This window comes from Apodemus sylvaticus, chromosome 2 (genome assembly GCF_947179515.1).
Source record: "Apodemus sylvaticus chromosome 2, mApoSyl1.1, whole genome shotgun sequence".
In the NCBI taxonomy this organism is placed as follows: Eukaryota; Metazoa; Chordata; class Mammalia; order Rodentia; family Muridae; genus Apodemus; species Apodemus sylvaticus.
The window spans coordinates 67,595,297-67,620,183 of record NC_067473.1 but is presented as its reverse complement, the minus strand read 5'-3'; the positions used below and the strand labels follow the sequence as shown (position 1 = coordinate 67,620,183).

The following is a 24,887-nucleotide window of genomic DNA, read 5'->3' as shown; positions in this document are numbered from 1 at the left end:
TTAGACCCCAGAAAACCAAATAACCCTATTTAAAATGGGGTACAGAGTTAAGCAAAGAATTCTCACCTGAAGAACTTCGGATGGTGGAGAAACATCTTAAAAAATGCTCAACTTCATTAGTCATCAGGGAAATGCAAATCAAAGCAATCCTGAGATTTTACCTTACACCAATCAGAATGGCTAAGATTAAAAACTCGGGAGGCAGCAGGTGTTGGCGAGGATGTAGAGAAAGAGGAACACTCCTCCACTGTTGGTGGGGTTGCAAACTGGTACAACCACTCTGGAAATCAGTCTGTCGGTTCCTCAGAAAACTGGGCACATCACTTCTGAAAGATCCTGCTATACCACTCCTGGGCATATACCCAGAGGATTCCCCAGCATGTAATAAGGATATATGCTCTACTATGTTCATAGCAGCCCTATTTATAATAGCCAGAATCTGGAAAGAACCCAGGTATCCCACAACAGAAGAATGGATGCAAAAAATGTGGTATATATACACAATGGAGTACTATTCATCCATTAGAAACAATGAATTCATTAAATTCTTAGGCAAATGAATGGAGCTGGAGAACATCATACTAAGTGAGGTAACCCAGTCTCAAAAGATCAATCATGGTATGCACTCACTAATAAGTGGATATTAGCCTGGAAAAGTGGAATTCCCAAAACATATTCCACACATCAAATGAGGTACAAGAAGAACGGAGGAGTGGCCCCTGGTTCTGGAAAGACTCAGTGTAGCAGTATAAGGCAAAACCAGAACAGGGAAGTGGGAAGGGGTGAGTGGGAGAACAGGGGGAGGGAAGGGGGCTTATGTCACTTTCGGGGAGTGGGGATCCAAAAAAGGGGAAATCATTTGAAATGTAAATAAAAATATATTGAATAAAAAAATTAAGGCAATGCTTTCAAATGAAATTGTCAAAGTTGCAACTGAAAGAGCTTTGAACCTGAGGTCAGAGATTCATAACATCACTTAGGGATGTGGAGGGGCAGACACAACACTGGTACAGTTAATATTGACAAAGTACAAGAGAAGAAGATACTTTTACAGCTGTATTCTCCAGGATAGAGGTCTAGGCAGGTCCTAGAATAGACTCAGAGATATCAAAGTTAGCATAAAATTCTTAACCCTCATCTAAATCAAATACATCTTCTAGGGAAATCAATACAGGAATGAGGATAAAGTTAGCTTTAAAAGATATTATAGCTAGGAGCATATCTCAGTGGTAGAGTGTTTGTCCTACACATTCAAGGCTCAGGTTTATTCTCTAAGCTTATTATATCAAACAAGGATAAGATACTGTTAACTTAAGTGTTAAAAACAACAACAACAAAAACTGACTTAGGGTTTCTATTCCTGCATCAAAGTGTGCCAAAGCACCATGAACTAATAGCAAGTTGTGGAGGGAAGTGTTTATTCTGCTCATACTTGAATGGCACTGTTCATCACTGAAGGATGTCAGGACATGAATTCAAACATGTCTAGAACCTGGAGACAGGAACTGATGCAGAAGACATGGAGGGGTGCTGCTTATGGGCTTGCTCAGCCTGCTTTCTTATAGAACACTAGACCCTCAGCAATGGGATGGCACTACCCACAATGGGTTTTGCTCTCCCCATCAATCACTAATTTTAAAAAGTGCCCTACATACTTGCTTATAGATGGATCTTATGAAGGCATTTTCCCTCTCTTGTGTGACTTTAGTTCATGTTAAGTTGACATGACACAAATTTAGCCAGCACATGCTTTCACTCCAACATACAATTTAGTAACTTAAAATTCATTTTCCTCATCACTCCAGATTTTTGTTGTTGTTCATTAAGAAGATGAAATCAATAAATCAATCACAATGCAACAAATGAATGCCTTATTCTTGTTTGTTTTGCTTGGAAGAAAGTTAGCTATGTGTATGGGGCAGTGATATATCTATGGGCATTAATACAAAAATACCACCTTCATTAGACTGCAAAGCCAGCTGGGAAAAGCAGCATTCAGCTCCTTATTGCATTACCAATTCCTGCTCAGTGTGAAGCAATTTCAGGCCATGAGTAAATTACAGTAATTCTATCATAGGCCATAGGCAGACAGTCAGGCATTCATGGCAGAGAATAGCTAAGGTTTGGACACCCATTACCATATATATATATATATATATATGTTTATATATATAATAAAATGCCTTCTGAAAGATGTATATAACATTTATAAAACAATGATTTATCATAGTTTACACTGTAGACAGATTCAATATCTCTCCCAAACAGAATCAATTGTTGTGATGTGTTTATACAATGCAAAGGAGATAAACAAAGCCTCCACTTAGCCTGGAAAACTGACAAATAGAACAATGGGTGAAAGAAGGTAGATTAAAAAAATTAATACTCTGAGGAACTATAGGCCATTTGTATCAAATCCAAGAAAACACAACATTAATACAGACTGAAGTCAAGGTCACACTTGGTTATAGGCAAGACCCACACATTGGAAGAGGGTGTGATGGAATGTCTTATCCCTCATGTTGAGAAGGGCTCCCATGAATTATTGTCCTTGTATGTTCACTGAGATGAACTGATGCTTTGTGTATCTTTAACAAAATTAAAAAGAAAAAATCCATCTCTCTATTGTTTGGCTATAGTTACATCGGACATTGAACAATACCTGATTTGCATCCTTGTTTCCCACTTCATTCCCATTGCATCGTAGTTTCTTTTGATCATCTCTAGGCAGACTCTAGGCAGCATTTCTTGCCAGGACTGATCTAGCATTTTGTGCCACTATTGTACCTGTGTGTATATTTTTTAAGTTGTTTGCTGTTGCAGCTCACAGGGTTGATAATTTGGGTAACACTGATGATTGCATTAAAGGCCTGTGCACCGTCATGTCCATGTATGTTTGGGTTGCTTGTGTTCTGCCAATCTGCAAAGTAAGAGAAAATATAACACAGGGAGGTCCTTGGAAGGAGTGAGAAGGATGTTTGAAGAAAATTAAAAGGATGAACAAGTTTACATGTCCAGGTCAACATTTAATTAAATTAATTCTAAGATCTTTGCTAGGTCATTCTTTAACAATCTCAAGAGATGTCCTCTTTTATGAGTGTCCTCTTCAGAGCACTTTTGACCTCTTTGTTCCTCAGACTATAGATCAGGGGGTTGAGCATAGGATTGAAAAGGCTATGGAACAGCAAGAGATATTTCTTCTGCTCATCGGACTTCCCTTGTTGAGGCCCGATGTACATGACAATGGCTGTACCATAAAAGAGTCCAACTACACAGAGATGGGAGGAGCAAATGGAGAAGGATTTCTGGCGTCCCTGTTGCGACTTAATCTTCAGGATGGCACATAGAATATGAGCATAAGAGATTACAATTGAGGAAAATGGTCCGACAAGCACAGACACAGCCCCAGCCAAAACCATGAACTCATTGATGCTGGTGTCTGAACAAGCAAGTTTGAGAACAGCTATAATTTCACAGAAAAAGTGATTGACTTTTTGCGAGCCACAGAAGGGTAATGGTAACAGCAATACTAGATGGACCAGGGCCAAGAGGACTCCTAAAATCCAAGAAGTCACCACCAGTATAACACAAACTCTCCAGCTCATGATGGCCATGTATCGGAGCGGGTGGCAGATGGCCACATACCGATCATAGGACATCACCACCAATAGAAGACATTCTGTGTGTGCAAATGTCAAAAAGAGAAAGGTCTGCATCATGCAGCCAGCAAAAGAGATCGGCTTGGCTGGGTCCATGAGGTTTACCAGCATCTGGGGCACTGTGTTGCAGGCATAGGAAATATCTACGATGGCCAGGTGGGACAGGAAGAAGTACATGGGAGTGTGGAGTCTGGAGTCCAGGCAGATAAGTCCCAGGATGGTCCCATTCCCCAGCAGGGTGAAGGCGTAGAACAGGGAGAAGAGGACAAAGAGGAGCATCTGCATCCTTGGGCTGAGTGGAAATCCCAGGAGGATGAACTGAGTAATCAAGGTCTGATTTCCCCCCATTTCCCTGTGAAAGAGAGTTTGAACCTGGTATGAATGGTCAAGGTAGGTATTTGGATAACATATTGTGCATGTTATATTGAATGCTTTTTAAAAAAAAACCCTCCATGATATTCTTGTGTTGTTAGTCACTAAATTAAAAGCTTTTATGTGTATCAAATCAATCAGGAGGAAATGTGTACTCTATAAGCTAAATGCTAATGTCATATTACATTATTCAGCAAATACTGCTTTCATGTTCAAACCAATTTTTATACAAACATGGTAGTAAGTTCCCATCATGGTGGTGGCTGTACAGTTCAGTTGAAGCAGACATGTGGCATGTATCATCATTTTCATATGGAATGAGGGTGAGGAGTCAATGACCCTTCTATCACATTTTTTTTACAAATGCAAAGTATGTTATAATTTTAATATTTACTTTAATGGATTTAAGTACTAATAAAACACAATAAACCTGAATGGTATAGACAGATTGGAAGTTTGTTATAACTCCAACTAGATTTAGGTTAGGAACCACTGTCTTTTCACTTTTGTGCCCACAGATGAACATAGGATTAGAAAACATAGTGTTATCTTTATTGTTATACTCTGTGTTTTGTTTTACCTACAAGAGTCTCTGTTAAGACTCAGAAATTTATGTCATGTGCCCTACATCCTGCTTAGGAAACTGTGTGGAACATCCTCTAAGTGAATACATATAAATGTATATATCCTCTAGAATCCTATTATTGTTCAGAGCTTGTGTCATAATCTCTTTTATTCTGCACTGTCCACTCAATTTCATTAGTAGAACTACCATGCAAATAATGTAATAATATTTTCAAGTTTTCAGTTAAAAGTGTTGGCTGAATCAAAGAAAGCTTAGGCTTTCACTGTAGATTCATATTTAATGAATCTTCTGTATACTGTTTAAGGAGAATGTAAGTTAATTATTTTATTAACAGTGATATTTTCTTTTGTGGCTGTTTAGATGCTTAAATCCCTTTTGACAGAGAGGTTTTTCTAAGCTTTGAACTGCAGCTGTTAAACCATTGCTGCAGCTTTCTTGTTTGATTCTATGCCATTCTTTAGTCTAGAATTGATTCCAATTTCACATTTAGAATAAAAATCCCAGAAAAAATATAACTTAATTTCTCTCAACATGTTTCACATTGATATTTTGATATATGAAAGGTTTTGTAAGCCAGAGAGGATAAATTCTTGTTTTACCTTAAGTCAAATACTGGAAACTATTGAGGAACAATATCATCTGAGTCCAAGAAATAGGTTTGTGATTACTGGAATCATCTCCCACAAAGGTGATTGTTTTACTAGGATTAAAATTTATCTAAGTAGGCTGATTGTATAAGAGATTAATTGCCCACTTATTGAAGAAAGATTCCTGAATCTTTGAAGATGTTGAACTATGATGCTAATTCAAGTAGAGGATTCAGTTAATTAAATGCATAGAACAGCGTTCGTTTCTTTTGATACAGCATTTCTTTACCTTTTGGAAGCAATGAAGATAAATATTACTTTATGTTCAAATCAATTTTACCAAAAGTTTAAAATATGTTAGTAAACTGCTAACATATTGTAAGATATTTCAAAGTTTTTATACAATGAATACAGAATCAAATAAAAAATAATAACCAGTGAACACTATTTGTATTGCTTCTATCTCCAGGTGGCCAGAGCACAAATTGTAAAATGCAAACATTTACTGAACATCTGCTATATTCTCCTATGTGCTATTGGAACAAGTATAGGAGACTTCCCTTCTTGCCAGCACAGGTAAACTTCTTGTTAGAAGATATGTAGACACAATAATTCTACTTAATTCAAAAAAGTAGTCTTATATTAAAAAATAAAGCCTCCAAGGTGCTTTTGTTCTGTGTCACTAGTCCATTTCTTGATACTTTCATGAGCTAATGGAAACATTATAAGCATATCTCTCAAATAGCTAAGCTTTCTAACAGTCATTATAAAAAATGCATCAGCAGCAAAGATTACCTACATTAGGTGATTCTAAAGAGTTGATAGCCTTCAGATTGCCTTGATAACTAGGTTTGTAAACAGCAGGAATCCAGAAAAGAGTAGACATCAATAGTGACATTTCAGTTGTAATTTTTCTTTTTATCTGAAATTTCATAATAAATAAAATTTATATTTCATAAGAAAGTTTCCTCAAACTTACAAAAAAGGATGTGAAGACAGGCTGGATACAGAGTGAGAGAAGCAAATAGCTGTTCGTGTGGAAATTACTTTCTTCTGAGCACTTGCAGATGAACTTTCTCTCAAATAAGCTGACTTTATTTCCTGTTAGTTCAGCCACCTAATATATTCTGAAAACTTAGAGAGGGAAGGAGAAGACACCAACCACACACACTGTGACCTGGCCCTTTCAGAAAAAAAGGGGGGGGGGGCTGCCATTGTGCTTAACTTTGGTTTTCCCTGGAGAAAAGCTCAAGACAAGAAGTGAGGATACTGTTCCTGTATTCAATTACTGTGGTCTATGAGTACAGATACAAGAATCAATACAATGACTCCTAGATCAGTGTGCCTTCAATGTAATGCAGTCACTTGACTTATTATAATTAGAAGATCTTCAATACATTCCTACCTACTAACATCCAAATAGATTAAATAGTATTTAATGGGACGTTGTAATCATTTCTGTATACACTCACTAATCATTGTTCCTTTAAATAGAGGTGTGTGTGTGTGTGTGTGTGTGTGTAGCTCAAGGCTCCACAAGGAAGATAATTCATAAAATAAGTTCAGATAATAAGATGAACAGCAGCTGTGGGAAGCATGTTTAGGAGTTAAGAAAGTAGATAAAACATCCCAAAGGGACTTGTTAAATATTATTCTGTAAAATTGGACTGGGCACAAACAGAGAAAGGATATTTTCACCAGGAAAATTTTTTCTTCTTCAATGTCTAGTCATTTTGATTTCTGAAAGGAAGAAGGAACCTTCCAAAGCTATCAATATTATTGTTTCTCTTTTTCCTGAACTACAGATGAACTGAACTAACCATGTTTTATATCTTCATGGACTATAATGGAGACAACTAATGCTGTCTATCTTGTGGTCTAAATACTTCTTTGATTAATTTATCTATTTTTTGTCATAGTCAAAAAAAGAAGATATAAAACATATACTTTCCTATATTAGGAAAATTATTTTTTCATTATTTTACTATATATGCCAACCTACTAAAGAAGTAATAATCTAATTATATTGAACAAGAAAAACGTTACCACGGGCACTTTAGAATGGACTTTTGTCCATCAAAGATTTTCCCTAGAAGGCTTGCTGGTGACTAGAGCTGGTGACTGTACCCTTGCTTAGGCAGATGTCTACGGGTGTCTGGTATCTAAAAGGAAACTGTCAGTCTTACCCTCACATTGTTTATTTTCCAATTCACTAACATACAAGCTGATAAATGACATTTTCTCTATAATATTACCAGTCTGATTTATAGCAGTTGTCATTTTGAATTTAGGTCCCTTATTAAGATTTATTCAATCAATTCCTTTTATTTTCTTTTTTCTTTTTGTTCTTAATATAATTTTTTATTGGATATGTACTTTATTTACATTTCAAATGTTATCCGCTTTCCCAGTTTTCCCCATCCTGTAAAGCCCCTATCCCATCATTCTTCTCCCTGCTTCTATGAGGGTGTTCCTCCACCTACCCCACTCCCACTTCTCTGCTCTCAATTCCCCTACACTGGGGCATCTATCAATCTCTCATAGAACCAAATGCCTCTCCTCCAATTGATGTCTGACAGGGCAATTCTCTGCTACATATGGAACTGGAGCCATGGGTACCCCTTGGTTGATGTCTTAGTTCTCAGGAGCTCTGGGGTGTCTGGTTGGTTGATACTGTTGCTCTTCCTATGAGGTTATTTGATTCTCTGGAGTCTAATTTCTTGAGTTCTTTGTATATATTGGATATTAACCCTCTATCAGATGTAGGATTGGTAAGGAGTCCCAACCTGTTGTTTGCATTTTTGTCCTATTGACAGTGTCCTTTGCCTTACAGAAACTGCAATTTTATGAGATCCTATTTGGTGATTCTTGATATTAGAGCATACACACCATTGGTGTTCTATTCAGGAAATTTTTCCCTATGCCTACATATTCCAAGCTCTTTCCCACTTTCTCCTCTATAAGTTTCAGTGTATCTGGTTTTATGTGGAGGTTCTCGATCCACATGGACTTGTGTTTTGCACAGGAGAAAAGAATGGGTCAGTTTGAATTTTTCTACATGCTGAACACCAGTTGAACCTGTACCATTTGTTAAAAAATTCTGTCTTCAATTCTCCAATAAAAAGACATAGACTAATAGACTGGATATGTAAAGAGGAACCAACATTTTTCTGCATACAGGAAACTCACCTCAGGCACAAATACAGACACTACCTCAGAGCAAAGGGATGGAAAACAATTTCTCAAGCAAATGTTCCCAAGAAACAAGCTGGAGTAGCCATTCCAATATGGAATAAAAATCAACTTTCAACCTAAAGTTATCAAAAAAGATAAGGAAAAATATTTCATACTCATCAAAGGAAAAACTACTAAGATGAACTCTCAATTCTGAATATCTATGCTCCAAATGCAAGGGCACCCACATTCATAAAAGAAGCATTACTAAAGCTCAAAGCACACGTTGCACCTCACACAATAGTAGTGGGAGACTTCAACACTCCACTCTTATCAATGGACAGATCGTAGAAGCAGAAAATGAAAAGAGACACAGTGAAACAAACAGAAGTTATGGACCAAATGAATTTAACAGATATCTATAGAATATTTTATCCAAAAACAAAAGAATATACCTTTTTTTGCAGCACCTCATGGTACCTTCTCCAAAATTAACCATATAATTGGTCACAAATCAGACCTCAACAGATAAAAGAAGGTAGAAATAATCCCATGCAACCTATGAGATCACCCCAGATTAAGGCTGGTCTTCAATAACAACATAAACAACAGAAAGTCTACATGCACATGGAAACTGAACAACATTCTACTCAATAATAACTTGGTAAAGGAAAAAATAAAGAAAGAAATTAAAGAATTTTTAGAATTTAATGAAAATGAAGGCACAACATACCCAAATTTATGGCACACAATGAAAGCAGTACTACGAGGAAAACTCATAGCTCCGAGTACCTCCAAAAAGAAACTGGAAAGAGCATACACTAGCAGCTTGACAGCACATCTGAAGGTGCTAGAACAAAAAGAAGCAAATATACCCAAGAAGAGTAGACAGCAGGAGATAATAAACTCAGGGATACAATCATCCAAGTAGAAAGGAAAAGAACTATACAGAGAATCAACCAAACCAGGAGCTTGTTCTTTGAAAATACCAACAAGATAGATAAACCCTTAGCCAAACTAACCAGACGGCACAGAGACAGTATCCAAATCAACAAAATCAGAAATGAAAACAGAGACATAGCAACAGATACTGGTGAAATCCAAAAAAAAACCAGTTTGCACCAGCATGCAATCCTACTACCAGTGGAGGAGTGTGCCTCTTTTTCCACATCCTCAACAGCATCTGCTGTCACCTGAGTTTTTTATTTTAGCCATTCTGACTGGTATAAGGTGAAATCTCAGGGTTGTTTTGCTTTGCATTTCCCTAATGACTAATGAAGTTGAGCATTTTTTAAGATGCTTCTCCGCCATCCGAAGTTCTTCAGGTGAGAATTCCCTGTTTAACTCTGTACCCCATTTTTTAATAGGGTTGTTTGGTTTTCTGGAGTCTAACTTCTTGAGTTCTTTATATATATTGGATATTAGCCCTCTATCTGATGTAGGATTGGTGAAGATCTTTTCCCAATTTGTTGGTTGCCGATTTGTCCTTTTGATGGTGGCCTTTGCCGTACAGAAACTTTGTAATTTTATGAGGTCCCATTTGTCAATTCTTGCTCTTAGAGCATATGCTATTGGTGTTCTGTTCAGAAATTTTCTCCCTGTACCAATGTCCTCAAGGGTCTTCCCCAGTTTCTTTTCTATTAGCTTCAGAGTGTCTGGCTTTATGTGGAGGTCCTTGATCCATTTGGATTTGAGCTTAGTACAAGGCGATAAAGATGGATCAATTCGCATTCTTCTGCATGCTGACCTCCAGTTGAACCAGCACCATTTGTTGAAAAGGCTATCTTTTTTCCATTGGATGTTTTCAGCCCCTTTGTCGAGGATCAAGTGGACAAAGATCCAACAAAGAAAGAGAACTTCAGACCAATTTCCCTTATGAACATCGATGCAAAAATACTCAATAAAATTCTTGCCAACCGAATACAAGAACACATCAAAACAATCATCCACCATGATCATGTAGGCTTTATCCCGGGAATGCAGGGTTGGTTTAATATACAGAAATCCATCAATGCAATCCACTACATAAGCAAACTCAAAGAAAAAAAAACCACATGGTCATTTCATTGGATGCTTAAAAAGCATTTGACAAAATTCAGCATCCTTTCATGCTTAAAGTCTTGGAAAGAATGGGAATTCAAGGCCCATACCTAAACATAGTAAAAGCAATATACAGCAAACCGGTAGCCAGCATCAAACTAAATGGAGAGAAACTTGAAGTAATCCCACTAAAATCAGGGACTAGACAGGGCTGCCCCCTCTCTCCTTATCTTTTCAATATTGTACTTGAGGTACTAGCTCGGGCATTTCGACAACATAAGGAGGTCAAAGGGATACAAATTGGAAAGGAAGAAGTCAAACTATCATTATTTGCAGATGACATGATAGTCTACCTAAGTGACACAATAAACTCCACTAGAGAACTCCTACAGCTGATAAACAACTTCAGCAAAGTGGCAGGTTATAAAATCAATTAAAGCAAATCAGTGGCCTTCCTATACTCAAAGGATAAGCAGGCTGAGAAAGAAATTAGGGAAATGACCCCCTTCACAATAGCCACAAACTGTATAAAGTATCTTAGGGTGACTCTTACCAAACATGTGAAAGATCTGTATGACAAGAACTTCAAGACTCTGAAGAAGGAAATGGAAGAAGACCTCAAAAAATGGGAAAACCTCCCATGCTCATGGATCGCCAGAATCAATATAGTTAAAATGGCCATTTTGCCAAAAGCAATATACAGATTCAATGCAATACCCATCAAAATCCCAACTCAATTCTTCACAGAGTTAGAAAGAGCAATTAACAAATTCATCTGGAATAACAAAAAACCCAGGATAGCTAAAACTATTCTCAGCAACAAAAGAAATTCTGGGGAAATCAGTATCCCTGACCTCAAGCAATACTACAGAGCAATAGTGTTAAAAACTGCATGGTATTGGTACAGTGACAGGCAGGCAGATCAATGGAACAGGATTGAAGATCCAGAAATGAACCCACACACCTATGGCCACTTGATCCTCGACAAAGGGGCTGAAAACATCCAATGGAAAAAAGATAGCCTTTTCAAAAAATGGTGCTGGTTCAACTGGAGGTCAGCATGCAGAAGAATGCGAATTGATCCATCCTTGTCTGCTTGTACTAAGCTCAAATCCAAATGGATCAAGGACCTCCACATAAAACCAGACACTCTGAAGCTAACAGAAAAGAAACTTGGGAAGACCCTTGAGGACATTGGTACAGGGAGAAAATTTCTGAACAGAACACCAATAGCGTATGCTCTAAGGTCAAGAATTGACTAATGGGACCTCATAAAATTACAAAGTTTCTGTATGGCAAAGGCCACCATCAAAAGGACAAATCGGCAACCAACAAATTGGGAAAAGATCTTCACCAATCCTACATCAGAAAGAGGGCTAATATCCAATATATATAAAGAACTTAAGAAGTTAGACTCCAGAAAACCAAACAACCCTATTAAAAAATGGGGTATATCAGCTGTAGGAGCTCTCTAGTGGAGTTCTTTGGGTCACTTAGGTAGACTATCATGTCGTCTGCAAATAATGATAGTTTGACTTCTTCCTTTCCACTTTGTATCCCTTTGACCTCCTTATGTTGTCGAATTGCCCGAGCTAGTACCTCAAGTACAATATTGAAAAGATAAGGAGAAAGGGGGCAGCCTTGTCTGGCCCCTGATTTCAGTGGGATTGCTTCAAGTTTCTCTCCATTTAGTTTGATGCTGGCTACCGGTTTGCTGTATATTGCTTTTACTATGTTTAGGTATGGGCCTTGAATTCCTGTTCTCCCCAAGACTTTAAGCATGAAGGGATGCTGAATTTTGTCAAATGCTTTTTCAGCATCCAATGAAATGACCATGTGGTTTTGTTCTTTGAGTTTGTTTATGTAGTGGATTGTATTGATGGATTTCCGTATATTGAACCAACCTTGCATCCCTGGGATAAAGCCTACTTGATCATGGTGGATGATCGTTTTGATGTGTTCTTGGATTCGGTTGGCAAGAATTTTATTGAGTATTTTTGCATCGATGTTCATAAGGGAAATTGGTCTGAAGTTCTCTTTCTTTGTTGGATCTTTTTGTGGCTTTGGTATCAGCGTAATTGTGGCTTCGTAGAAGGAATTGGGTAGTGTTCCTAATGGCCATTTTGCCTAAAGCACTATACGGATTCAATGCAATACCCATCAAAATCCCAACTCAATTCTTCACAGAGTTAGAAAGAGAAATTATCAAATTCATCTGGAACAACAAAAAACCCAGGATAGCTAAAACTATTCTCAGCAACAAAAGAAAATCTGGGGGAACCAGTATCCCTGACCTCAAGCAATACTACAGAGCAATAGTGTTAAAAACTGCATGGTATTGGTTCAGTGACAGGCAGGAGGATCAATGGAACAGGATTGAATTTCCAGAAATGAACCCACACACCTATGGCCACTTGATCCTCGACAAAGAGGCTGAAAACATCCAATGGAAAAAAGATATCCTTTTCAACAAATGGTGCTGGTTCAACTGGAGGTCAGCATGCAGAAGAATGCGAATTGATCCATCCTTGTCTCCTTGTACTAAGCTCAAATCCAAATGGATCAAGGACCTCCACATAAAGCCAGACACTCTGAAGCTAATAGAAAAGAAACTGGGGAAGACCCTTGAGGACATCGGTACAGGGAGAAAGTTTCTGAACAAAACACCAATAGCGTATGCTCTAAGAGCAAGAATTGACAAATGGGACCTCATAAAATTACAAAGTTTCTGTAAGGCAAAGGACACCATCAAGAGGACAAATCGGCAACCAACAAATTGGGAAAAGATCTTCACCAATCCTACATCAGATAGAGGGCTAATATCCAATATATATAAAGAACTCAAGAAGTTAGACTCCAGAAAACCAAACAACCCTATTAAAAAATGGGGTACAGAGTTAAACAAAGAATTCTCACCTGAAGAACTTCGGATGGCGGAGAAGCATCTTAAAAAATGCTCAACTTCAGTAGTCATTAGGGAAATGCAAATCAAAACAACCCTGAGATTTCATCTTACACCAGTCAGAATGGCTAAGATTAAAAATTCAGGAGACAGCAGGTGTTGGAGAGGGTGTGGAGAAAGAGGAACACTCCTCCACTGCTGGTGGGGTTGCAAATTGGTACAACCACTCTGGAAATCAGTCTGGCGGTTCCTCCGAAAACTGGGCACCTCACTTCCAGAAGATCCTGTTATACCACTCCTGGGCATATACCCAGAAGACTTCCCACCATGTAATAAGGATACATGTTCTACTATGTTCATAGCAGCCCTATTTATAATTGCCAGATGCTGGAAAGAACCCAGGTATCCCTCAACAGAAGAGTGGATGCAAAAAATGTGGTATATCTACACAATGGAGTACTATTCAGCCATTAGAAACAATGAATTCATGAAATTCTTAGGCAAATGGATGGAGCTAGAGAATATCATACTAAGTGAGGTAACCCAGACTCAAAAGGTGAATCATGGTATGCATTCACTATTAAGTGGATATTAACCTAGAAAACTGGAATACCCAAAACATAATCCACACATCAAATGAGGTACAAGAAGAAAGGAGGAGTGGCCCCTGGTTCTGGAAATACTCAGTGAAACAGTACTCAGCAAAACCAGAACGGGGAAGTGGGAAGGGGTGGGTGGGAGGACAGGGGAAGAGAAGGGGGCTTGCGGGACTTTCGGGGAGTGGAGGGGCTAGAAAAGGGGAAGTCATTTGAAATGTAAATAAATTATATCGAATAATAAAAAAAAATGGGGTATAGAGTTAAACAGGGAATTCTCACCTGAAGAACTTCGGATGGTGGAGAAGCATCTTAAAAAATGCTCAACTTCAGTAGTCATTAGGGAAATGCAAATCAAAACAACCCTGAGATTTCATCTTACACCAGTCAGAATGGGTAAGATTAAAAATTCAGGAGACAGCAGGTGTTGGAGAGGATGTGGAGAAAGAGGAACACTCCTCCACTGCTGGTGGGGTTGCAAATTGGTACAACCACTCTGGAAATCAGTCTGGTGGTTCCTCCGAAAACTGGGCACCTCACTTCCAGAAGATCCTGCTATACCACTCCTGGGCATATACCCAGAGGATTCCCCACCATGTAATAAGGATACATGCTCTTATATGTTCATAGCAGCCCTATTTATAATTGCCAGATGCTGGAAAGAACCCAGGTATCCCTCAAGAGAAGAGTGGATGCAAAAAATGTGGTATATCTATACAATGGAGTACTATTCAGCCATTAGAAACAATGAATTCATGAAATTCTTAGGCAAATGGATGGAGCTAGAAAACATCATACTAAGTGAGGTAACCCAGACTCAAAAGGTGACTCATGGTATGCACTCACTAATAAGTGGATATTAACCTAGAAAACTGGAATACCCAAACATAATTTATACATCAAATGAGGTACAAGAAGAAAGGAGGAGTGGCCCCTTGTTCTAGAAAGACTCAGTGAAGTATAGGGCAAAACCAGAACGGGGAAGTGGGAAGGGGTGGGTGGGAGGACAGGGGGAAAAAAGGGAGCTTATGGGACTTTCGGGGAGTGGGGGGCTAGAAAAGGGGAAATCTTTTGAAATGTAAATAAATATATATCGAATAAAAAAAAGAATTACAGGAAAACACAAACAAGCAAGTGAAGGAGCTAAGCAAAACCATCCAGGATCTAAAATCAGAAGTAGAAACAACTAAGAAATCTCAAAGGGAGATGACTTTGGAGATAGAAAACCTTGGGAAGAAATCAGGGGCCATAGATGCAAATATCAACAACAGAATACAAGAGATAGAAGAAAGAATCTCAGATGCTGAAGATGTCATCGAAACCATGGACTCAACAGTTAAAGAAAATGCAAAATGCAAAAAGCTTGTAACCCAAAACATCCAGGAAATCCAGGAAACAATGAGAAGACCAAACCTAAGGATTATAGGCATAGATGAGAGTGAAGATTTACAACTTAAAGGGCCAGCAAATATCTTCAATAAAATTATTGAAGAAAACTTCCTTAACCTAAAGAGAAGAGATGCCCATGAATATACAAGAAGCCTACAGAACTCCAAACAGACTGGACCAGATCTGAAATACCTCCCATCACATAATAATCAAAACCCCAAATGTATTAAACAAACAAAGAACATTAAAGGCAGTAAGAGAAAAAGGCCAAGTAACATATAAAGGAAGACCTATCAGAATCACACCAGATTTCTCACCAGAAAGTATGAAAGCTAGAAGATCCTGGGCAGATATCAGGCAGACTCTAAGAGAACACAAATGCCAGCCAACACTACTATACCCAGCAAAACTCTCAATCATCATAGATGGAGAAACTAAGATCTTCCATGATAAAACCAAGTTTACCCAATATCTTTCCACAAACCCAGCCCTATAAAGGATAATGGGAAGAAAACACCAATACAAGGAGGGAAACTTCACCCTGGAAAAAGCAAGATAGTAACCTTCTTTCATCAAATCCAAAAGAAGATAACCAATCAAATTTTAAAAATAACATAAAAAATGACAGGAAGTAATAATCAATATTCCTTAATACTGGTATCATCTCTTAACATCAATGGGCTCAGTGCCCCAATAAAAAGACATAAACTAACAAACTGGATACACAAACAGGACCCTACATTTTGCTGCATACAGGAAACACACCTCAGGGTTAAAGACAAACACTACCCTACCTTAGAGTAAAAGGCTGGAAGACAATTTTACAAGCAATGGTTTCAGGAAACAAGCTGGAGAGGCCATCATTGGCATAGATGAAAGTAGTATTAGATAAAATTGACTTTCAACCCAAAGTCATCAAAAGAGTCTCTGAGGGACACTTCTTGCTGGTCAAAGGAAAAATACACCAAGAAGAACTCTCAAACCTGAACATCTATGCTCCAAATGCAAGGGCACCCTCATTCATAAAAGAAACTTTACTAAAGCTTAAAGCACACATTGCACCTAACACAATAATTGTGGGTGACTTCAACACTGCACTTTCCTCAATGGATCAATCAGGAAAACAGAAACTGAACAGGGACACAGGGAAACTAATTGAAGCTTTGGACCAATTAGATTTAACACACACACACACACACACACACACACACACACACACACATATATGTTAAATATATATATGTTATGTATGTTATATATATGTTATATATATATAACATTTTATCCTAAAGTAAAAGAATATGCCTTTTTCTCAGCACCTCATGGTACCTTCTCCAATTCGATCATCTAATTGGTCACAAGACAGACCTCGACAAATATAAGAAGATGGAAATAATCCCATGCCTTCTATCAGATCACTATGGAGTAAAAGTGGTCTTCAATAGCAACAAAAAAACAACAGAAAACCCACATACCTGTGGAAACTGAACAATATTCTACTCAATGATACCTTGCTCAAGGAAGAAATAAAGAAAGAAATCAAAGACTTTTTACCCAAATCTTTGGAACACAATGAAAGCAGTGCTAAGAGGAAAACTAATAGCCCTGAGTGCCTCCAAAAAGAAAATGGAGAGAGCATACACTAGCAGCTTAAACACACACCTGAAAGCTCTGGAACAAATAGAAGCTCTTTCACCTAGGAGGAGTAGAAGGCAGGAAATCATCAAACTCAGGGCAGAAATCAATCAAGTAGAAACAAAGAGAACCATACAAAGAATCAACAAAACCAGGAGCTGGTTCTTTGAGAAAATCAACAAGATAGATAAACCCTTAGCCAGACTAACCAAAGGGCACAAAGACAGTATCCAGATTAAGAAAATTAGAAATGAAAAGGGAGATATAAAAACAGAAACTGAGGAAATTCAAAAAATCATTAGATCCTACTACAAAAGCCTATACTCAACAGAACTGGAGAATCTGGAGGAAATGGACAGTTTCCTAGACAGATATCAGACACCAAAATTAAATCAGGATCAAATAGATCATCTAAACAGTCTCATAACCCGTAAAGAAATAGAAGGGGTCATAGAAAGTCTCCCAACCAAAAAAATCATGGGACAAGATGGCTTCAGTGCAGAATTCTATCAGATCTTCATAGAAGACCTAACACCAATACTCTTCAAACTATTCCGCAAAATAGAAACAGAAGGAACAATACCCAACTTGTTCTATGAAGCCACAATTACTCTGATACCAAAACCACACAAAGATCCAACAACAAAAAAAGAGAACTTCAGGCCAATTTCCCTTATGAATATCGAAGCAAAAATACTTAATAAAATTCTTGTCAACCGAATCTAAGAACACATCAAAATGATCATCCTTCATGATCAAGTAGGCTTCATCGCAGGGATGCAGGGATGGTTCAATATAAGGAAATCCATCAGTGCAATCTACTACATAAACAAACTCAAAGAAAAAATCCAAATGATCATTTCATTAGATGCTGAAAAAGCATTTGACAAAATTCAGCATCCTTTCATGCTAAATGTCTTAGAAAGAACATGAATTCAAGGCCCGTACCTAAACATAGTTAAAGCAATATACAGCAAACCAGTAGCCAACATCAAACTTTGCACACACTCAAGACAAACAAAATCACAGTATTCTGTTTCTTTTTGTCTTCAGGTTTCCCCAGTGAGCCATTTATAGCATTTGCTGTGTCTGTTCACTCATTGATTGTTCTGTATACCTCTATGCTGATGTTTCTAGCATCCTGGATACTGGTAAGAATGTGGTCATAAATGTGACACACAGCAACAGTGGGTTCTGAGATGACAGACAAGAAACAAGGAACCACAATGGTGAGTTCATAACGCCACAGGTATTTTTGACAGGTACCATCTGAGAATTCTTAGTGTGCAGGCAGAAAGATGACAATAACAAACCTACAGACTATTCATCTTAATATCTAATTTTTATTCTAAATGCTTATTCAAGAATATTTATGTACTACATGCTTGAAATACTAATGAATTTAAGTATCACAATGATATCTATTATTTTTAAGACATTTATTTTTAAAAAATTAATAAAAATAATCTCAGAATTAAAGTGATATGAAGTAGAATATAACATTTCACATAGAATTATTAATATTATTTTATCTCTGAATGGGGACAATGAAAATTATTTTAGACCAAACCTGTGGTGTCATCTTTTTTGATAAAGATCTTTCCCTAAATTAGCAATCAAAGAAAAACAAAAGAATACCACACAGCTGAAATAGCTGAAAATTTTGAGATACAGTTATTATTTAGTAAACACTGTATTAATTTATGAGTCATTAAAATAAAATTAGATTATATAATTCCATGAATGATTAGTCATGAAATTTATCATCACTCAGTCTTACTATGCGATTATTCTTACATTTGATACATTAGTTATCAAAAACATATTTTCAAACCAGATTGACATGTATAGTATCATTTAGCACGCATAAAAGTCATATGCAGACTGGAGAGATGGCTTAGTGGTTATGAATACTGCCTGCTCTTCCAGAGATCCTAAGTTCAATTCCTGGCAACCACATGGTGGCTCACAATCATCAGTAACGGGATCCAATGTCCTCTTCTGGTGTGTCTGAAGAAACCTACAGCATACTCATATACATAAAAATAAATAAATAAATATTTTAAAAAAATGTAAACTCAAAAAAGTCATATGAAATAATTATGAAAACATTATCATCTATACCTGATCTGTGATACAGTCAAACTTGGAGAAACTAAGCCAGTGTTAAAAGCTGATAAATTTCTGTCCTGACACAGCTAAAGGACAATAGAGTATTGATGTTTGGTCTGTTGCTATATGTTGTAAGGCTCAATTCTATACCCAGAAAGTCTAATTGCCTATGAGTGAATTCTCACTTTTAATACCTTTTGTTGAGCAAACCTTGTTCCTTGATTTAAAATTATGGATTATACACAAATGCAAGAGCTGATTAATAGAGGGATTAGTGTTAGTATTCTGTCTAAGCTCCACCCCACACTTACCTGGCAATAGCCAGGTATGCCTCACCCCATAGACCTGGCCCACTATAAAAGGGACTACTTGCCCCTCCCCTCTCTCATTGCTCTCTATCATCCCACTCTCACCTTTCTGCCCTTGGGCTCTTCTCCCCTCCCCCTCTCTCCACGTGGTCATGGCCGGCCTCCACTCTGTCTCTCTCTCTTCTCTCTCTCTCTCTCTCTTTCTCTGCTTCCACTATATCATTAATTCCCATTCTCTGCCCTGAATAAACTCTATTCTATACCATGCCTGTGTGCCAGTGGTCCCTCAGGTGGAAAAGGTGCTTAGGCAGGGGCCCACCTGGGCACCCCTTTCCCCCACACTGTCGTGCCACATTCCCTTAACCCCCATTCTCTCTTTTTAAGCCCCCTTCATTGGTGCATTGGCCCTTCATTGGTGCATTGACCCTTCAATTAGACATAGGTGGGCTTTGAGTTACCTGGTTGGGGTTTGCAGTGAGGTGAGAGAGGGGAGAGGAGAGTTAGTGAGGAGGAAGCCAGCATGAGAGGAGATGGACCATGAGCACATGGCTAGGAGAAACAGCAAGTATCTGGAGTATGCTGTAAGGGTCTGAAAAAAATCACTGAATGAAGAGGGTAGACTTAGAGAGTATGCAAAGACAAAAAGTATTTATTTGGCAGAAACAGTCTTCTAAATGGTGGCCCCAGAAAAAGGCATGTAGGCCTTCTTATAGTGAACTGGGAAAACTCTCTAGGATTCATCTTCTAGAGAAATTCTCTTAGGTATTCATCTTGATCTGTTTCCACAACACTCTCTTCACAGCACTCTTGACTTGGGTTTTCCTCAGGCTGTAGATCAGGGGATTCAACTTGGGGTTGAAAAGGCTGTAAAACAGGGAAAGGGTCTTCTAGAATTTCACTGGTGGGTGCTGGGGAGGTCACAGGTGGTCAGTGGTTTACATTTCTATTTCAAGAAAGTTTAATCACAGGATAAGATAGGGCTGACCAGCACAGCTGGCCCATCCTGAGATAAGATATTTTCCCAGTTTTCTGGTTACCCAAGGCTGTTCTTTGGCAGGAGCTTTTATGACCTTGTTTCTGGATTTTATGGTCTGTTCCTGGAACTGGTGTCTTATGGCCTAGTTTCTGGGACTTATGGTCTGTTCCTGGAGCTGGGACCCATGGCCTTTTTTTCAAAATCAGACCTGGTCCTTAAATGGAGACAAGTTGGGTTTATATTGTCCTTTCAATACCAGTGGGGAAGTGGCCAGGCCAGCAGTTAGAAAAGTAGATTAGGAGTTACCCCCAGTAATTGTGAAAGCCAATTAAAATAACCACTGTCTGTGTCTCATTCACTAGTAAGCTAGACAGGATACGTTTAAATTAGTTCAAGTACAACAGAGCAAGCATCTAAGCCTACCCTGTACCAGATTCTTAATCTGTCTTAGGGCACTGAACCCAGAGCACTGGCCAGAGAGCTCTGCCCAGCATTTGTATGCACCAGAGGGAAGAAAACTTCTGGGAAAGCAGTCTTTGTAAAGGAAAAGAAAACAAGTTGCTGTTAGGAAGAAGCCAGTATCACAGGCCTGGTGTGACTCTGAGAATAGTTTGCTCTCTCTCACTCATGTTCCTCCTGCTGTGAGTATTGCAGAAAGGCACAGAGGGAGAGCTATTGTGCAGATCAATCAGGCTACTGTGTGCAGATGTCTAATCAAGGGTAACAATGATTCTCTTGAACTTAGGCTGGCTAAAGGATGCATTGTTTCTAATGCTTTGGCCATAATAATGTGAATTTCATATACTCTGCCCTTCCCCAGGCTGTTGAGCACAACACATGTGGAGAGGCATTCAGTGCTGTTTGGCACACATCAACGGGCATGGTCCAGGCACAACTCTCAATTTTGTGCAGTTACTGGCTGTGCAACATAGGACAGGCTACTAAATCATTTTGCAATGATGTTTTTATTTTCATGTGCTGTTTCAGTGATATTTGGGAAGCACTGGGGAGAATTTAAAACATAAATTTATGATCGTTCCTTGACTTTTGCTCAGTCCTTTGAAAGCTATGACTAATGTGGAAAGAATTTATCTGAGGAGGCCATGACTCCAAAATAATGTTTATTAATAAGTGAGCATTCAAATGTAAAGAAAGTAACAAAAACCTTCATACTCAGTTTTTTTCTGAAGTTTGTTACATATACATACACATGTATACATGTGTGTATATATTTCTACTAGAGTTGCTCTGATGAGCTTTGGAATTCATGTGTAGTAGTTACAAGTTTAATTGATGTATACTGCACCCATCTAATTCTTTTTATCTAATTTTTTGAGCATTTTGAACTGATAGGAGAGTGAATGCCATCTCTTGAGTGTGTTTCTCCCACAGAGCCTTAAGAGTTTTTAACCATAATAAACAGTAGATAATTTTAGAATATAAAAATTGTTCAAGATGAATGAGAAAAATCTTGATTCTATCTAGTAATAATAATACAACAATAATTGTTAGGGTTCTGTCTAAGCTCCACCCCACAATTACTTGGTAACAGCCACGTATGCCCTTCCCCACAGTTGCCTACCAACAGCCAGATAGGCCTGGCCAATAAAAGAGGGTGCTGAGCCCGCTCCTCTCTCTCTTACCTCTCTCTCTTACCTCTTACTTTTTCCTTTCTGCCCATCTTGGGCTCTCCTCCCTTCCCCCCTCCACATGGTCATGGCCAGCCTCCACTTCTCTACTCTCTCTGTCTTTCTCTGCCTCTACTACCCCATTAACTCCCATCCTCCTCCCTAAATAAACTCTATACCATGTCTGTGTGTGTCTGGTCCCTCAGGGGAAGGAATGCCTGGACATGGTCCTGCCTAGGCACCCCCTTCCCCCACATCGCCATATACCAACCATATTCTCTAAAACCTCTTTCTCTTTTTATGAACATAACAATAATTCTATAGTATCTTATAGTGACATCCATCGAAAGGCAAAATTGATTTACTTAGATTTTTCTTCTTGTGTAGGTTTTAGAGCAAAGGTTGTGGATTTCTGATGACTAGAAAAGTATACCTATTGTGGAGATAAGATAATCTCAAGAGACAAGATGTTTTTCCTAGGTGGGTTGAGAGTGCAGACCAGCCAGCAAAATAATACCGTAGAAAAGAAAGTGGAAGAAAAAACTTTCCCTCTGCTTCTTTATTTCATCAGAAAGCAATAATAAGGGGTCAAACAGAATAAAAAGAATTAGGGTATGGTGAATAGAACAACCTGCGGATGGCAGGTATAGTGTAGAATCAAAGATGTTACACTTGAATGTCATCAATGCAAGGATAGAGGGGGGATTGCTCATAGAAACCGACTGTGTTAAAGAAATCACTTTATCACACTGTGCTGGTTGCTTCCTTACTGATTTTGTCTTAAAATAAACCCAAAGGCTTTTCATATTCTGACTATACTTGTCCAGGAAAGCACATTTCCATTACCCGAGGTATATGTACATGGAACTTTGGTGAGATTTCTAAAGTCCTGTTGTTATACTTATTGTATCTTTAGTCTAGTGATCTACAGTGTTCAAACAACTATCTGTTTTCCTTGATGCTTTTATCCTGTGCAATACTTTTTCACCCTTATACAGCTTTTATGCAATTGCAATAATGGTGAACTGCCACCCTTATCACTTTGTAATGGAAATTTCTCAAAAGCCTTTTTTCATGTTTCTGACTTCTCTGTAAACCTATTTCAATTAATGATATAGAATAAGAGGAAATTAAACAAACATCTTGACTGTTCTTTGCTTTTCATTTAAATGAAAAAACAAAGCCCATGCAATTAATTTTTTCCCCATAGGATTAAATTTGTCTGCTCATTTGGGTGATTGTCATAATAAAGGCATGTACCAGATACTCCCTCCATTCCTAGCCCTTGCTACACTCTCAGTAGGGGTTGCTTAATCAAGATGAGTATTTATGCTGTATTGTGAGAGGTATATACTGGAGCAGTATATGTATAGGGTCCTTAGCATACATTTATGTCAATAAAGAAGATGGAAACAACTTTAAAAGGAAACCACAGAGAAGTACACCTTAAATAATGACGAATCAAATCTTTCATAGTTCTGGAACAGATAGGAGGAATTCATGACTCCTGGCTCCTGTACTTTGCTGTCTCCTGACTCTTTGTCACCTGTTTATCTGTGGCTTTATTGCTGTGCTTTGGAATTTGGTTAGTTGGTACTTAAGGGAAAACTCTAATTAGTACAAACTCATGACCTCAGAAACCTATGTAACTGTAAAGCATCTTTATTTCCATTCCTAAAATCTCATAGAAAATATACTATCTCCACAGTCTCTCTTGGATATTCATCTTGATCTCTGTTTCCACAACACTCTCTTCACAGCACCCTTCACTTCAGTGTTCCTCAGACTGTAGATCAGGGGGTTCAGCATAGGGTTGAAAAGACTGTAAAACAAGGAAAGGATCTTCTGCTGCGTTTCAGGGTGCTGGGACTTGGGGGCCATGTACATGACGATGGCACTGCCAAAGAAGAGCCCTACCACACAGAGGTGGGAAGAACAGGTGGAGAAGGCCTTTTTGCGGCCCTCCCCTGACTGTATCTTCAGGATGGCGATCAGGATTCGTGTGTAGGAGACCAGTACAAAGCACAGTGGTCCCACTAAGATGAATACAGAAGCTGCAAAGATGACAATTTGGTTGAGAGTAGTGTCAGCACAGACCAACTTGAGGACAGACAGTATTTCACAGAAGAAGTGGTTGATTTCATGGCGCCCACAAAATGGCAGCCTCAGGATAAGAACAATGTGAATCAGGGCTAGGAGGGAGCCACATGCCCAAGAAGCAACAGCCATAGTGGTACACACTTTCCAGCCCATGATGACAGAGTATTGTAAAGGTTGGCAAATGGCCACATACCGATCATAGGACATCATCACCAGGATGAGACACTCAGTGTGAGCAAAAGCCATGTATAAAAATGTCTGCATTATACATGGGGCAAAAGAAATAGATTTCTTCTTAGCGAGAAGGTTCGCCAACATCTTGGGGACATTGTTGGTAGCGTATGAAATATCGACAATGGCTAGGTGGGAGAGAAAGAAGTACATGGGGGTGTGGAGTTTGCAGTCAAGCCAGATGAGCCCCAGAATGACTCCATTCCCCAGCAGAGTGAAAGTATAGAGCAGGGAGAAAAGGCCACAGAGGAGCATCTGCATCCGCGGGCTGAGCAGGAATCCCTGCAGGATGAACTCTGGGACCCATGTCTGGTTCTCTGTCATACCCTCGTGACAGGCCCTGTAGAGGTCACTGCTATGGGCAATGAAATGTGTGCTGAGGAGTAAAGACAAATATGGATAAGTTGTTACAGAAATAGAGGGTTGGTTCATTACGCACACTGTGTACCTTTCAGTTAGCAATAACTTTCAGAATTATTATGTCATATCATTTAATAATAGTAATGAAAAATGAAAATCCATTATAGGTAATACAGATATGATCACAAGCTGTCATGTGATATTTCCATTTCTACATTTCTTTTTATTTTTT

General features: G+C 38.5%; 2 protein-coding genes across 2 annotated transcripts; both read right to left on the bottom strand.

Annotated features, from left to right (window-relative positions):
- Positions 1 to 3,074: 3,074 nt before the first annotated feature.
- LOC127677419 (olfactory receptor 13-like) lies at positions 3,075 to 4,007 on the bottom strand. Its single transcript, XM_052172504.1, has one exon. It carries the CDS (start codon positions 4,005 to 4,007, stop codon positions 3,075 to 3,077), a length of 933 nt encoding a protein of 310 aa, XP_052028464.1.
- A 19,679-nt stretch (positions 4,008 to 23,686) lies between these two features.
- On the bottom strand, positions 23,687 to 24,619 carry LOC127677418 (olfactory receptor 2A5). Its single transcript, XM_052172503.1, has one exon. It carries the CDS (start codon positions 24,617 to 24,619, stop codon positions 23,687 to 23,689), a length of 933 nt encoding a protein of 310 aa, XP_052028463.1.
- Positions 24,620 to 24,887: the final 268 nt, after the last annotated feature.

What these genes read in the sequence shown, in the direction of transcription:
- LOC127677418 (XM_052172503.1), bottom strand. Translation starts at nt 24,619, where the DNA reads ATGACAGAGAACCAGACATGGGTCCCAGAGTTCATCCTGCAGGGATTC.
- LOC127677419 (XM_052172504.1), bottom strand. Translation starts at nt 4,007, where the DNA reads ATGGGGGGAAATCAGACCTTGATTACTCAGTTCATCCTCCTGGGATTT.